At 45.2% G+C, this 17,301-nt stretch overlaps 1 protein-coding gene across 1 annotated transcript in view; it reads right to left on the reverse strand.

The window, feature by feature from the left end:
• Positions 1 to 15,985: 15,985 nt before the first annotated feature.
• ZNF462 (zinc finger protein 462) overlaps positions 15,986 to 17,301 on the reverse strand; it is a 144,795-nt gene continuing 143,479 nt past the window's right edge. The window contains 1 exon segment of the mRNA XM_033173076.1: positions 15,986 to 16,780. Coding sequence (XP_033028967.1) covers positions 16,558 to 16,780 — 223 coding nt within the window. The 3' untranslated portion in view covers positions 15,986 to 16,557.

Genomic DNA, 17,301 nt, shown 5'->3' on the forward strand with positions numbered 1-17,301 from the left:
CTGGTTCCACCATTGGCAATCGCCTTACAGGCTATGGAGGTTATAAAACGGTAAGTCCTACCACCGATCTGTGCTATTGGAAGTAAACCACGGTAAGCCATTCTTTCTCAGATCCAGTGTGGCATATTAGAAACAAGCAGTTGAAAGCTGCAAAGTCAAGAGCTTTGTAACGGAAGGAATTAGAAACACCACCAATAATGTTCTGGAAAGATGATTTTTAATATTTATCGTAAACAGGTTCAAGGTTTTGCTACAGTGACTGCCATCAAGTGCTATATAAATTTTTGCAAAAAGAAACGTGAGAGAGATTCACGTCGAATGAAAGGTTGCACGCCGGTTAGGCACATTGCAGTGTCGAGTGTTGGGGCAGCTGTTGTTATTAAATCCTGCGTTCAGGTTGATAATGCAAACACATTCTTTGTGCGCGATGAATACCCGTGTGTTCAAGAAACACTCGACCCCAGAAGTTGGCACTCACCCTTGCTGCAGCGATTCCACTTCACAGGCAAGCTGTTTGTGGTAGAATGCTGCTGTCAGCTCACTAGACCTCAGGAGAAAATATTTGCTTCAAATAAATTTGCACAGACATTGCCTCAGACATCTTGTTGTGCCTACAACGCGACTTTAAGTAGAAGTCGCATCAGAGCCTGTGCAGTGGGTGCCAAACACCCACAAAAAAGAAGATTCTGGGTGCCCAGACACCTAGGGCCCCCCATAATTGGTGCCTATGGTATGGATCCAGACACAGCTTTCTTTGCCTTTGTGGCCTCACAAGGGTACTACCATCACTAAGGGGGAGACACCTGCTGTACACATCACTTGGGAAGACAGGCAAACTAATATCAGTGTACTGGAAGAAGCAAAGATCACCAGTGTTGAAGCAATGATTCTTCAACATCAACTTCATTGGACTGGTCATGTTGTGCGGATGCCTGATGATCATCTTCCAAAGCAACTACTCTAATCCGAACTTAAAAAATGGAAAGCATAATGCTGGTGGTCAACAATCTTAAAAAATGTAGTATAAACACTGACAACTGGGAAACAGTGGCCTGCGAGTGCTCCAGTTGGAGAACAGCCTTTACCAAAGGTGTCATGGACTTTGAAGACACTTGAACTCAGGACAAAAGGGAGAAACGTGCTAAGAGGAAGGCATGCTTGGCAAATCCACACCATGATCAACTCCCGCCCGGGAACCAATGTCCCCACTGTGGAAGGACGTGTGGATCCAGAATTGGCCTCCACAGTCACTTACGGACTCACTGCTAAAACCGTGTTTATGGAAGACAATCTTACTCGGCTACGAGTGATCGTCAAAGAAGATAGCCTCTGTAGACAAGACGTTTAGGGACCGATGACATCAGTGAAGTGCAGCGGAATTTGATATCCTACACTCTCATGACAGTACGGTAAGAACAAGAGGTTCGTTCATTTTATTTGTGTTTTAGTGCCATGGAGTTTAATGCTAAATGAAGACATTCACAGTTTTGTCCCCATGGCTATTAATCATCAGGGCGTAACCTCACAGGCTTAGAAATTTGGTAGCGTTCCAAATTCTCTCCACCCATCTGTAGCATGTTATGTTTAAAACGGTGTCATATTTTTGAAAATAATAATAATATCGCAATAGATTTATTGCAGAGGGCAAGCTGCTCCATCAATCTGCTCTGGCCTCCTTAAAATTCTCTCTTTAAAAAACAACAACGGCTTTTATCATGTGTATTATGGTTTCCCTCCTTGATCCATGCTCCATGGCAGGCGATAGAATGGAAATTGTTCTGTGCTGGTCTTGCATGTCCACTGACTGCCCACTGGCCCTCCTCGCCCTAGGCTGAAGGTCAAGACAAAACCAGCTATTCTAAGAAATTCCATGTCTGCAGGGGGGCTCATAATGGTCAACACCTTGAAGGTGTGAAGGCAAGAGTCGCATTTGCCAATCAAATGGGGATAAATAGGTGGCATGCATTGCTGAATCATGATGGTTCTCAGCTCATGTCTATTGTGTGTGCCGTTCTTGTGCGATCCCTGCATTTTGTGAAAAGGAAATACACCCGTATTTGTAAATACAAACAAACAAATATATGCTTGGATAGAGGTCCAATCTCCACCACACAGGCTGCCAAAGCTCATTGGCTCCTAATTTGTACAGATATTATCATTATATGCTGGGACCCATAGTGACTGGGGGAGTTTTCTGGAGCAAGACCCTAGTTTTCCTCCTGGGGGAGTTTTCTGGAGCAAAATATTTTGGAACACAGCCATGCAGCTTCACTCTTCTCTGCTCACTCAGTGAGGGCATTCAAATAAGTGAGTATCTTGTAGTTCCATCCTTCTCTCCCCCCGCCCCCCCCCCCCGGCTTGGCTCTGCCTCCCTCCACTTCTTAAAATGTGCTCATCATACAGCTCCACTCTCCCTTAGACTAGCTTAATATCCAGATTCTCAGAAGCCTCTAGATGTGTCCAAACATGCAGGTAGTGTAGTGTCCAAACATGCAGGTGGTGTAGAGCCAGTGTGATGTAGTGGTTAAGAGTGGTAGACTCGTAATCTGGTGAACCGGGTTCGTGTCTCCGCTCCTCCACATGCAGCTACTGGGTGACCTTGGGCTAGTCACACTTCTTTGAAGTCTCTCAGCCCCACTCACCTCACAGAGTGTTTGTTGTGGGGGAGGAAGGGAAAGGAGAATGTTAGCTGCTTTGAGACTCCTTCGGGTAGTGAAAAGCGGGATATCAAATCCAAACTCCTCCTCCTCCTCCTCCTCCTCCTCCTCCTCCTCTTCTTCTTCTTCTTCTTCTTCTTCTTCTTCTTCTTCATCGTCCAGCCATCACACTGTGAAGTGATGGCTTGCTTGTCTGAAACAGCCTTCATGGGCAGATCTTTCCTGTCACCTCATGACAATTTTCAGTGAAGCCACTGCAAATCATCAGGTTAAAGAGTGATGTTCTGTCATTCCAGATTCTCAAAAGTTTGGGAACTCAAGTGGGAGGAAATAAACCTTATTCCCTATCTCAAATTCTTTCTCCAAACTTAGAGGTCCATTATTATTGGTATCAGAGGCTGCAATCCTAGCATACACAGTTAACTGGGAATAAGTGTTGTTGAACTTCGTGGGACTTCCTTCTGAGTATGTATGTATAAGATCACGCTATTAATTGTTGAACAATCAGAAGTCCTGACCTGTCTCCTCCCAATCAGTACGATGGAATTAAGTCACCATTGAGAGAGCTTCAAGAGCCCCATTACTAACTATCCTGATATGAGTTTGCGGGAAACAGGTGGTAGAGAAGTACTGTTTCCTACACTTAGAAAGTTTCCAGTATCATCCCGCCCCTGCCACAAAATCTAGAAGGTTGACATAAATGCAGAATTAGGGGCTCGGTGGTACTACTGCACGTTGAGTCAAGAAAAAATTGAACAGGCTTGCAAATTTGGCAGACTATATATGACAAATATGTGATCCTTGAATTTTTGCTAGAGAAATTTTCTGATAAAATCCTTGTCGAAGCAGCATCCCACCTCAAAAGTATTAACAACTTTATAGAATTTAATCTCTTGGACAATCCTGCTTGGACTGGTGACAAGGGGAATACAAAAGGGGATAAATAAGATGGCATCCAAGCTGCACATTTCATTTGCCCTGTCTGCGTGGTTCCCAACGTGGGGCAATTTGATTTTTAAGGGGGGCAACTCAAGAGTGAGTTATTAACGGTTAATGGCCTTTTAGGCTTCCTGCACGAGAATAAAGGTAAAGGTAAAGGACCCCTGACAATTAAGTCCAGTCGGGAACGACTCTGGGGTTGTGGCGCTCATCTTGCTTTACTGGCCGAGGGAGCCAGCGTTTGTCCACAGACAGTTCTGCCGGGTCATGTGGCAAGCATGACAAAACCGCTTCTGGCGAACCAGAGCAGCTCACGGAAACACCATTTACCTTCCCACCGGAGCGGTACCTATTTATCTACTTGCACTTTGACGCGCTTTTGAACTGCTAGGTTGGCAGGAGCTGGGACCGAGCAATGGGAGTTCACCCCATCGCGGGGATTTGAACCGCCGACCTTCTGATCGGCAAGCCCAAGAGGCTGAGTGGTTTAGACCACAGCGCCAACCATGCCACTCCACGTGAATAGGATCTCACTTTTTAAATACAGTGGTACCTCGGTTTTCGAGCATCTCGGAAGCCGAACGCTTCAGTTTCCGAACGCCAAAAACCGGGAAGTAAATGCTTCTGTTTTCAAACACGCCTTGGAAGTCAAACAGCTTCCACTGTGTGTTTTCCAATTTTCTCAATTGAACTTGAAGCCAGCCCTTTGCGCCTCAGTTTTTGAACGTTTCGGAAGTCGGACGATCTTCTGGAAGAGATTACGTTCGAGAACCGAGGTACCACTGTAATAAGAATTATATGTCACAGGGCAGGGGGTGGGGGGCATCAGGCTTTTACAGATGCTTAGGTGGGGCATGGCCCCAAAAAAGGCTGGGGACCGCTGCCCTATGCAGAGGAGGACATGCAGATGAATTCATCCAGGTGCAATTTCCCCCACATCCGCTACAGAAACCATGTCGCAAGGAAGACGGAGCTGTTTTGCCAACGGTGTTCCGAAAGACCACAGGGGGTTTGACAGCGCCTTCATTATGCTGCGTGAGCCTGGTCCTGCCCCTCTCCTCATTTCCTTTCCTGTGAACCCCCCCCCCCAATATGTTCACCTAACCAGCAGCAGGTGTGCTCCATTACTGCCTTCGCACGGAGGGAGGCTGGTTCCCCCCACTGCGGCTCTCAGCTTGCAGAGACAGGGAGTCCCAGGGCCCTCACACTTTGCTCGCAATGCAAGAGGGAAAAGCGATGCCAGCACGCTCCGGGAGAATTCCAGCGTGGAAGCTGCTTTGCGCAGACCTCTGAGGAATACTGCCGGGAAACCGCTAACACTGTAAATTGTCTCAAATACTCACTTAACGTATTTAAAGAGCAATTATGGTATGTTAAATGAACACCAATCAACTGTAAAAACAGCAGTTACAGGGGTTTAATAGGTATATAAAGGAGAAACCCTCACTACCCTTCAATTAATTCTAAATCACACAAGAAGTGTAACTCGAATGCTTATTGCTTATTAATACATAAAACATGTGTGGCATGTTAAAACGTTTAATTAGCATTTTAATAGCAAGCCGAACGTTAAATATCAAATTATTGCGAAAGCACTTGTTGATCTATTTAATCAGCGGGCTAATAGACCTATCGCCTGTGGTGCAAAGGTCAGCCTGGAGGACTTGCTCCACGCTGGCATTTAGGTGCCCCCATTGTCGCTCTTCCCATCGGTGTTTACCTCAAAGCCTGGTTCGGGGCAACCTTATCTCTGCGATGAGTCCGATTGGCTACATGGCTGACTTGCACTAGAAAATGACTGTCAGGAGCCAGTGGCAGACCTTGGGCTCTCAAATTTTGGCGGCTCCTTTGGGCAATGCTAAAATTTGATGCCCCCCACCCACCTCTCTTGCTCCATTCCACAGCATTGTTTTGGTGCCCCCAGCAGCGTGGTGACCAGTATGACTGCAGCGGTTGCCTCTGCAGATGCAGTGTTAGTCAGGAGCTATGATTTCATGTGAGATCAAAGCTCTGCTTATACAAGGATTGTTTCTCAGTTTGATCCTTTCACATGGTTTTGTACGTGTCATGGTATTTTATGCATCGTGACTTGCTGTTACTTTTATTGATCATAGCTTAGTAATTATTTATTGTGGTTGTTAAGAGTGAATTTCTGTTTAATTACTATTTGCTGGTGTTTTGAGAGTTAATTTTATTGTGTGCTATTATATTCTAATAGATTATTAAATATTACTTTATTTGACATAAGTCATTCCGTTTTAGAGTCATGCTTTATTACGACTTTTTTTATTGGCTCAGATATATTATATGGTGTTTGTCCTTTTTTGTATATTTTGTTGCTGTAAAGAAAGGCGGTATGCAAATTAAAGGGGTGGATCTACACACAGGGAAAAACCCCACTATAAATAAGTCAGTAATTAAATTGTTAGAAGGGGAAAAAAACGCTATGTAAAAATCGCTTAGAATTTTTTTCCTCTCTGGCGCCATCTGGTGTTGCATATTCAAAATGTTTTTTGACAGCTTTGTGCCAGCTAAGCCAGCTTGCTGTCCTTAGGTGTGTTGAAGGAAGAGTTACCTGTAGTTCTGACTGGCTTCTATATGCGGAATTGGAGGGGGATGCAAAAAGCTCTTTTGGCCACTCATTCACGTGTCCCTAAATAAGGATAGGACTGAGTCCAGGAGTGCTCTTCCATGGCAAATCATGTGCTACGTATGCCAACATCCAAATAAACAGATATCTCAACAACTTCTCCGGATTAACTTTCAGCTTGTTTGTCTCCATCTGAACCCAAACTTTCCCCCAGACACCTGCTCTCAGAGTTTCCACTTTCTCCTTAGGGTTAGAAGCTGGAACAGAGACCCTGAGCTGCATGTGATCTCCACCCGAAACCCAGAGCACCTTCATGTAGATATCAAAAAGCACCAAGGACCTTAAGACACACTCAAGGCCAAGATGTGGAACCAAAATCCCACAGCATCCCCTTGTGGATCTTCTTCTCCAAATAGGATCATATTCATTGCAGCACTGGGTCCCAAAATGCCATTACAGAGAGCTGCACCAGAACTATGAAAAGACACCAAGAGGTTCAAGAAAATCAGGAAGGCTGTCCATTTCCCAGTATAAGTCATTCACCACGGTTTCCTTGTCCATTTTTGCCCCAAATGCAGGCCAGACTGGAATGGATTCTAAACCAACTTCCCCAAACCTTGTGAAAAGATGACAGGTTTCAGGAATGGGATGGGGAACAAACCCAGCCAGCCTCTATCTTTTGTGACTGCCTACCTTAGCTACTGTTTTAGAAGACTATAAGGGCACTATCTGGCCAAAATTGGGGAGAGTTGAACAAAGGGCTGGTATAATTCACCCCCTTCTCCATAATTCAAGCACTGACAACAAACTTAACAAAGTACCGGTAGGAAGAAACTCTGCCGGTGAAGTTTCCCATAGGATACACCTCCCTACAAAGAGAGCTGCACCTGTCTAATTTCTGCCTGCATTGCGTCTGTTAAAGAGAAGGGAGCTCTGTCAGTAGTTGCTGTGAAGGACAACGAATATAATTCCTGGCCAGAGCTTCCCAGACTGGATGAGGCAATCTTTCCCTTAAGGCCCTACTCTGATGAATGGAAGCTGACAGCTTGGATGGGATCCACTTGATTTTATCCCAAAACTGATCAGAATTTCCCCTCCCCCTAATCCAATTACTCTGTGGTGTAAATTAAATTAAGCCACAGAGTTATCAACAGCAGCAGCAGCAGCAACAACAAAAGTCACACTCCTGAGAGGAAGCATTAACTTAATTGCTAATCGGTGCTGCAAACCTGGAAAAACTATCCTGTCTGCTTAGCAGCATTTCTCAAGTCTTCCGCTTCCCCTCTGCTGCAGGGGGGAGTCAGAGGGGCAGCTTTTCACAGGATCAACAAGGCTGTGTTCTAGATACAGCCAAAGACACTTTGCAACACCAATAAAGCTACAACTACCCCATTCAGGTCCGTATAGTTAAAGCTGTGGTTTTCCCAGTAGTAATGTACGGAAGTGAGAGCTGGACCATAAAGAAGGCTGATCGCTGAAGAATTGATGCTTTTGAATAATGGTGCTGGAGGAGACTCTTGAGAGTCCCATGGACTGCAAGAAGATCAAACCTATCCATTCTTAAGGAAATCGGCCCTGAGTGCTCACTAGAAGGACAGATCCTGAAGTTGAGGCTCCAGTATTTTGGCCACCTCATGAGAAGAGAAGACTCCCTGGAAAAGACCCTGATGTTGGGAAAGATGGAGGGCACAAGGAGAAGGGGACGACAGAGGATGAGATGGTTGGACAGTGTTCTCGAAGCGACTAGCATGAGTTTGGCCAAACTGCAGGAGGCAGTGAAGGATAGGCGTGCCTGGCGTGCTCTGGTCCATGGGGTCATGAAGAGTCGGGCACGACTGAACAACAACAACACCCCATTCATTTAAAGCACACTCTTTACACACACACACACACACACACACACACACACACACACACACACACCAGCAAAAGAATCTCAGGAATTGTAGTTTAGGTGTGCTGGGAATTGTAGTTCCCAGGACTCTTCGAGGAACATCATATATTCAAATGTGGTTTAAATGAGTGGTGTGGTTGCAATCGTATGTCGAGGAACAACAGGAGCAGGAGCTGAACGCCGCACCCCCCGGCAGCAGCCCCAATGTTGGTCTTGAGGTTATTGCTGCAATCTGATGTGTGTGTTTAAAACCACAAAGTGCAGATACCTGGGACTTTGCCAATATTTTACCTATGCAATGTAGTGCTGAGCATTAACGCTTTTGTCACTAGTGATTCCAGCACTAAAACCCTTTGTTGGTAAGGTGATTCCTCAGATGCTGTACGGGGTAGAACTCTGGGGGTGGAACCAGAAGCTGCTAGATCGGCTCGAAACCCTACAGAACTCTTTTCTTAAAAAAAATCCTAGCCTCCCTCAAGGAACCCCAGCAGCTTTCCTAAGAGTGGAAGTGGGCCTACCCTCTTTGTCTGCCTATTTAAGATTTTTGCGCTCATTTATCAATTTTGCAAATGCCCCAGATACAATACTGGCTAAACAAGCCTATGCATTCTTCCAACACAATTCTGCTTTGTGCCAAAACCTCTCAGATATTTTATCCAGATATACCCTTCCCGAGTTCAATACTCTTAAATTTTGGAGTCCTGATAAAATTTGAGAATGGATTTTTGACAGGGATGCCTCTTTGGACATTATGAAGACAAAAAATTCTGGGTTTTCTTATTGGTTCCCCCGATTAAAAGCTGTTAAAGTCTGTGCCAGTTACCTGACGGATATCACTGACCCCACTCTTTGGAGAGCTTTTACTATGGCTCGGTTCCAAACAATACCTACAGCATACCTGGCCGGCAGATTTGCCAGAACCCCAGTAGAGCATCTCCTGTGCCCTTGCTCCATGAGAACAAAAGAGGACCTTATACATTACCTCTTTCATTGTCCTCTTTATTCGAGCTCTAGAGGTGGGATTCTGCAAACTATACCCAACTCAGTAAGTAACCCTGAAGATCGTGTAAAATTTTGATTAGCTGATGCCAATCCTCAGATTTCCCATGTGGCAGCGGTTTACGTGATGAAGGCCATGAAAGCCAGGGAAAATTTTTTGGTTGACAAGGATAAGGTCCCCTTTTCGTCTCCATAATCTGTCTATATTGTACCTTTTAATCTGACGAAGCCATTGTTAAGGCTACATGTAATAAATTTAAAATATTATTATGTATATACAGGTATATGTGTAAAGGCTTAGTCCTCACAATAAACTTTATTCAATTCGATAAGGCTTTTGTCAGCTTAATGCTGGCTGTGTGAAACAAAAAGACTTCGATGTAGGACTCAGATGGCTCAGTTGGTAGAGCAGGGTCCTGGGGTCGAGCCCCATGTTGAGCAAAAGATCCGTGCATTGCAGAGGGTTAGACTAGATGACCCTTGTGGTCCCTGGTGATTCTACGATTCTGCTTCACTGCAGTGACTTCCCCACACTTGTGCTAACCTTGCTATACAGCCATACCTCGTGCTGCGTCTGCTTCAGTTGTGTCCTTTTGCGTTACGTCCCACGGCAACCCAGAAGTACCGGAATGGGTTACTTCCGGGTTTCGCCGCTCGCGCATGCGCAGAAGTGCTAAATTGCGCTTCGCGCATGTGCAGAAGCACCAAATCGTGCCGTGGGCCTGCGCAGACACAGTGCTTCGAGTTGCGGGCATTTCACGTTACGGACGGGCCTCCAGAACAGATCCCGTCCGTAACGCGAAGTACCACTGTACCTAAGGATGTCACAACTAGAGATGGGAAGGCCTAGGGAAAAACCGAAAAAAATTGGGGGGGGGGAGAGACAGTTTCCCGCCCCCCCCCCAGGCCTTCCCATCTCTAATCACAACAATTTTCTTTGGTAACCCACACCTGTCTCCTCATCCCCTTTGGCAAGGACACACACACACACACACAAACCAATCAGCAGACCACAGTAAAAAGAGGTAATTTGGGTGTCAGAGAAGGACTCATTTGTGTAAGCACCTTTCTCCTCTACACCGCTCCCACCCCAATCAGATTTCTGCTAATGTTGTCATCAGATCTGTGCTACTCGTGTTTGTTCTATGGTTATTTAATTGAGAATCTCGAAGGCTCCTCTTTGCAAAATGTCTTTTGCATGAGAATCAAAACCATCACCTCTTCCCCAAGAACAAATTAGCCACTTGTACACAGAGTTCTGCCTCTGACTTGATTGATACCATGTGTAATTATGGTTTGCTCCTTGAATTCCGAGCGTGTAATGGCCCAGATTATTTCCCTAGAATAACTGTGATGTACAAGCGTCTAACTTTCTTGTAATTAGCTGGCACACATCTAATTGGGCATTAAAGATCTTTTGTGGATGTCATTTGCAGCTAGCCAGTTAGGACAACGCTGCTTGGCATTTATACAGCGTCGGTGGGAGTTCGAACTGCTTCGCACGCCTTATCCCAGCGACGCTTACAAACAAGCCTGCAAAATATTGTTTTATTGTTATCTCTTCGTTGCAGATGCTTCTGCTTCAGAGAGACCGTGCCTTGCCTGACGCCATATTCAGACACCATGGCATAGCTGAGATTTGATTGAAATATGGCATAGTGGTTAGAGCTCTGGGGGGAAACCCAGCCATGACACTCGCTTGGGGAACCCAGAAAATCCCCTCTTCCTCTCAACCTAACCCAAATCACAGGGTTGCCTGCAAGTATAAAGCTGGAGGGAGAGACCATGGACTAATCTTCAATGGTAGGCTGAAACGTTAAAAACACGTTATAAAAATGTGACACCGGAGGGTGCTGTCGAGCAGCCATCAGTCATCAATACGAAATTGCATTGAGAGCTATATTATGGTTTTTAAAAGCGTTTTTGCAGACCAGTGTAGATCCAGCCTGCATGCACCACCACTTTGGGCTCTTTTGAGGAACTATAGAGGTATAAAGGGAAGAAATAATTTGAATCGGGAGCTTCCTAGTTCACAACTCAATCTCTTAGCCTGCTTTGTTTTGGTTTCTTTTTAGCCTCTAGGTTGCAAAAGCTGGGGCGGAAGGAGCCACTTCCAGCTATAGTATAGCCTGTGCATGGAACGACATGTTATTTCAGGCATCCTCAACCTTCGGCCCTCCAAATGTTTTGGACTACAATTCCCATCATCCCTGACCACTGGTCCTGTTAGCTAGGGATCATGGGAGTTGTAGGGGCGTTCAACAAGGGGGCGGGGCTGGAAAGGGAGCCTTATCTCTCTCCCCATCACTTGCTGAACAGCTGTTCAGCAACTTCCTTTCAACACCCCCTTCTCTCTTTTTAAAATAAAAATAAAAAAAGAGCACGATCCGCAATTCGGCTTGCTCCATAAGACGCACAGACATTTCCCCTTACTTTTTAGGAGGAAAAAAGTGTGTCTTATGGAGCGAAAAATATTGGCTCGTGGGGCTAAATTGCTCATTGTGTACAACTCTATAAAATAGCGCCAAGTTCTCCCGGGGAATGCGTAGAATCCCCTGCAACAGATGATGGTGTGGTCCTGTGGGTTGCAGCCTCCCAACCCACCCTGGCAAAGATGAAGAAGTAAAGAAGGGCTTGAACGAAACACAATGTGGTCATGCCAGAGCACACAGCAAATTAAATAATCCTGCACATTACAGAAGGGGGGAAATCGCAACACAGGGCAGAAGTTGTTGTTATTGCACTATCCCATCTTCTCTGGTCACTGGCTGGGCTCTGGATGCTGCCAAGAGGGAGTTGTAGTCCAGCAACATCTAGAAGACTGAGGGTTCCCCACACCTGCTCTCAAACCTGGCCCTCCAGCTGTTTTTCTACTACAATTCCCATCACCAATGACCACTGGTTCTGCTAGCCAGGGATGATGGGCCTTGTAGTCCAAAAAACAGCTGGAGACCCAAGTCCGGGAAACACAGCATTAGAGTGTGGGTGGGGAACCTGTGGCCCACCAGTGCCTGACCACTGGCTATGGCGTCTGGGGACGATGGGAAATAAGAGCCAGAGAAGATCTGGAAGGTCACAGGTTCACCCACTCCGGCATTAGTGCTGAACTAGGACTTGGGAGACCCAGCTACAAATCTCCATTCAGCCCTGAGGATCACCAGTTGATCATGGGCCACTCCCTATAGATCTCCCAGGCTCACTAGGTGGTTGTGAAGGAGGGAACCAGGTGATCCTTGGAGGAAAGATAGTATATAAATACATACTTTGGACTTTGAGGTTTTAGAAGTGTAACAGTACGGCTGCCCACACACTTCTTAAAGATGGCCATTCACCTGATCCCTAAGGAGATGTCATTACTGAGCATGCTGTCCTTCTCGATTCTCCTTTGGGTCAGGCCTCCTCCTTCCTTGGAAGTTTCTAAGCAGAGGTTGGATGGCCATCTGCCACGGATGCTTTAGCTGAGATTCCTGAATTGCAGGAGGTTGGACTAGAAAGCCCTTGGGGGTCCCTTCCACCTCTAGGTAAAGGGACCCCTGACCATTAGGTCCAGTCGTGTCCGACTCTGGGGTTGCGGCGCTCATGTTACTGGCCTAGGGAGCTGGTGTACAGCTTCTGGGTCATGTGGCCAGCATGACAAAGCCGCTTCTGTCGAACCAAAGCAGTGCACAGAAACGCTGTTTACCTTCCTGCCGGAGTGGTACCTAGTTATCTACTTGCACTTTCGACGTGCTTTCAAACTGCTAGGTGGGCAGGAGCTGGGACCGAGCAACGGGAGCTCACCCCATCGCGGAGATTTGAACCGCCAACCTTCTGATCAGCAAGCCCTAGGCTCTGTGGTTTAACCCACAGCGCCACCCTGCGATTCTGTAAATCAGGGTTACAGCAGGAAACTCTCCATTTCTGTGTTTGCAACCGTGGCCTCCGTCCTACACTCTCCCACCCTGCAGTCTCCCGACTACTCTGATTCAGCTCAGCGAGAGCTCAATGGCCATTTCTTCACTGGTTTGTGCATTAGTTTAAGGCAGCATTTCCTAAACTTGGGTCTCTAGCTGTTTTGGGACTACAGTTCCTATCATGCCCGACCACTGATCCTGCTAGCTAGGGATGAGATGGGAGTTGTAGTCTAAAAACAGCTGGAGGCCCAAGTATGGGGAAACCCTGGTTTAAGGGCCATTTTATCTATTGGCTTTAAACTGTTTCGAGGTCTTGCAAGGAGAATGGGATTATTTTAAAAACGAAAATAATGACAGTGAGAGCTGTTCGGCAGTGGAATTTGCTACCAAGGAGTGTGGTGGAGTCTCCTTCTTTGGAGGTCTTTAAGCGGAGGCTTGACAGCCATCTGCCAGGAATGCCTTGATGGTGTTTCCTGCTTGGCAGGGGGTTGGACAGGATGGCCCTTGTGGTCTTTTCCAAATCTTATGATTCTATGAAACAACCCCCTTTTCGCCAAGAAGGTGGAAGCACGGCCCTACCATTGGGCAAAGTGAGGCAACTACCTCAGGAAGACTATGAAGTGCAGTATTCCCCTAGAATAGCCTGTGACCCTGAGGTCCCAGGGATAAAGCAACATTCAACCGTCAGCCTAGACAACCTACAATATGTGGAATGGGCGGGGGGGAGAGAGTATCCTGTCCTTTGTGTAAGGTGGCAAAATATCATGGGTTGGCCTTGGATCAAAGCATTCCTTCCCATGCCCATCTTGTGGCAGGTTTCCGTCAATTAACTGCCAATAACAGTAACTGGGGTGTTAACATGATAATTTAGATTGAACCATACATACACTCACTTTTGAAAAGTCTTTATTTGTTTTCTTTTGCCTTAAAAAAAGTTATCAGTGCAACATTTCAGAACTTCCACTCCTTGTACCACCAAACACTGAGCAGTAGTTAATTGTAATTAGGAAATACTGAGTTCTGAAGCCAGTGGGTTATCATTACGCTATTTATTTCCTTCTGTCAAACTCTGAAAAAAGTCCTCTGTATAAATTAAACAAATGGGGGGGAAATGTTATTCTCAATCCTAGGTCATCATTACAGCCAACAGAATTATAATAATGCATCTAAAATGTGTGTCCACAATATATCAAGGTATACATTTGGGAAGGGAGGGGGAAACACAAGAAAAAAATATGACATTCTAGACTTGTTAAAAAGGATAATGGTCCCATATATTTATTAACAGGTTAGCAAAAAACAAAACAAAACAAATCCAATGGATTACAATATTTACATGTTATTTGAAAAATAAAGTAGTGATAAAAGCATGTCACAATCATTTATTTTTTATTTTTTCATCTTTTTTCCCATTTTTGGTAACCATTACAAAACACCCAATCCAGGTATGGAACTGTTTAAATACATTTGAAATGAGGCCAATTAAAAAAGAAAACATTCAGACACAAAATGTGTATTTATACTTGTCCTTCCAATGTGTTTTCCACATGACTCTCCCTCCCTCCAAATAAAAAGTAAAAAAAAAAAAAAGATTTAAAAAAAATCCCGCCCCACAAAGTAGGAATCCTCAAAATCAAAACACCATGCTTTTCGAGTAGCACTTATTCCACAAATGCAACAGTATTATTCTTCCACCCCCCCCATCAATCTGATGAGAAGGTCTGTTGGATACTGACTTCTCAGCAACTTCCTGTCTCCCAACCACCCTAACCCCCCCCATCCCCCCCCCCCCGGTTTAAAAAAAGCGCCAAACAAAATATGAAAAAGAAAAAGTAAACCAAAACAACCCAATGAGACACATGCATTTCTAAAACTAGGTTTCAGTCAAGTACTTTCTACTTTTTGGATAGAAACCCATTTGTTCACAATCAGACCATCACCCGCGGTTCCCGAGCTTGCGTTCTCGCGTCCACACAAGACTTTTGCGTGAATAAGGAACGCAATCTCCATCTCCACGTGTGCAAATTCCTATTTACGCTACGCTGTTTTTTTTTTCTCATGCGAAGAGCTAACGGGAGGCGATACCATTAGTTTATAGACTCTCACCTTGAAATCCACAAAGAGATCTCCAGGTCCCCAACAGTACAGAAATTGGTCACCTCAGGCTTTCAAAATGACGCGTTTTTAAATCAGCTCCCCCCTCCCTCCTCCTCCCCCCCCACCGCACCAAAACGAGACACGCCACATACAAAAAAAAAAGGGAAAAAGGCAACCGTTCTTAATAACCAAAATAATAACCAGTGAGAGATGCTTAATTTGAAAAGCAACAGAATGATTATGAGGACCCGTCTGATTGGTCCACAACCTGCATAGCTGTGCTGTAAGTTTGGTTCTTTAGTTTAACGGGGGGGTTTTGTTTGTTTCTTCTACTTTTTTTTTAAAAAAGAAAGTGTTACTTCTCTGCTAATTCCACATGTTAAAAACTAAAAAAAAGGGTGGGGACACAATTCTATTCACAATAACTAATATTCCTTCCCAACGCCATCTCTTGGGTGGGTTGGGTGGAGCAGGGTGGGGGGAATAACATTATTTTACATGGGGAAAGAAAAACCCTTAATTGTGCTGTATTTGCAATCCCTCAGGCTGAGCAGACATAGACATGGGGCAAAACAAGAACGGCACAGAGTCAAGTCACATGACTTTGAAATAATAGCTGAACGCTAACAGCTTACCTGGAATAAAAGATGACAAGTCACAGACAGGTATCTAGGAACTCTCTCTCTCTCTTGTATTTTTTTATACTAAAATAATTAAAAAAATCACAGTATTTTAAGAAATAAAACCCCCACAGGGATTTTGAGCACAATTTTGTTTTCCATTCTTTTAAAACTTTGTGGTTGTGTTTTTTCCCCTTCCATTCACCACCTTGCCCAGCAGTCTCTCTCTCTCTTTCTTTCTCTCTCTCTCTACATTTAACCACAATGACAACAGGTAGTACAGACAAATGCAGAGATTTGTATTTTTTTTTTTTTATTTCCCTTGGTTAATTCTGAGGTACTAGGAAACAGGTGACTGTTTTAAGCAGTTTTTCTTTCTTTCTTTCTTTCTTTCTTCTAAAGCAAGTCAGTCAGTCTGGAAAAGCATAATATGTTTTATTAAAACTAGAAAAAAGCGCCCACATTTGTGCGCCGAAAAGTTGTCCTCTACATCTTCTATCCTCGTGACGCTTCCTCCATCCTCGAAACAATCCGAAGTCTCCAGGGCAAAGCACGGCGGCATAATGCGAGGAATATTTGGGAGTTTGCTTCTCAAGTCCAAACGAACGTAAACTTCCCATTGTCAAGATCTCGAAGAGTTGCAGAGATGGTACTGGAGCCACATAGTTCGTCATCCTCAATTAAATAAAATTAATATATGTACACACACACACACGCACGCACACACGCACGCACACACACAGGTACCAGTGCTTTGAAAATAGATCATTCAGTTCTAAAAGCAGCTTTGATTCTTCCTCGCCCCCCCTTCCCCACCCCACCCCATCCATCACTGTTCAAGTAGGTTGTTTGAAATCACACCAGGTGCTCATTCGCTTTTGGCCTCCGCGTTCTCTTGGAGTGATTTATCAGCAGCAGCAGCAGCAGCAGCAGCAACAATACAGACAGCAGTTTCGTTATTGTGGGAAAAGTCCACCACGATGTCCGCGCTGCTTTCCATCTCTTCTGCCAGTGGTACCGTAACATTCTCCTCTGCGTCCTCTTTCGGCTGGCTATCTTCGCCAATCTCCCGCTTGGTTTCATTCACAGCCCTAGAAATCCAGAAAACGGAAGGTGAGGCATTTTGGACACGCATTCCACGTAACCCAGTTTGTCAGCGCCAAAATGATATCGAGCGTCAGAACAACTTGGCCACAATAAGGAAATTTTGCCCAGGGTATGACTATTTTCCACCTTCCCGTTTCGACTCTCTGGCAACCTATCTGCATAACCTAGCAATTCTAAAATATAGGCGCACTTTTACTCTCGCAAGATTGAATGTATTGCCCTCGGCTGTACTTGAGGGAAAATTCCAACAGATTCCACACGAAAAAACGCTTATGTCCCTGTGGAGATGGCAGTACCGAATCAGTGGCGCATGCCCTTCTGGCTTGCACTCTTTATAAAGACTTCAGGAAAGAGATTACCCCCCCCCCTCTTTTATTGTCCATTCCGGGTCGCCCAACCACTGCCACGGTGCCCTTTCTCTTGGCAGATCAGGATGAGCAGGTGACAGCAAAGGCTGCAAGGTTTTTAGCTGGGGCAATCAGAATAAGATCCACTATTTGACTAT

This window comes from Lacerta agilis, chromosome 16, assembly GCF_009819535.1.
Source record: "Lacerta agilis isolate rLacAgi1 chromosome 16, rLacAgi1.pri, whole genome shotgun sequence".
NCBI classification, from domain to species: domain Eukaryota; kingdom Metazoa; phylum Chordata; class Lepidosauria; order Squamata; family Lacertidae; genus Lacerta; species Lacerta agilis.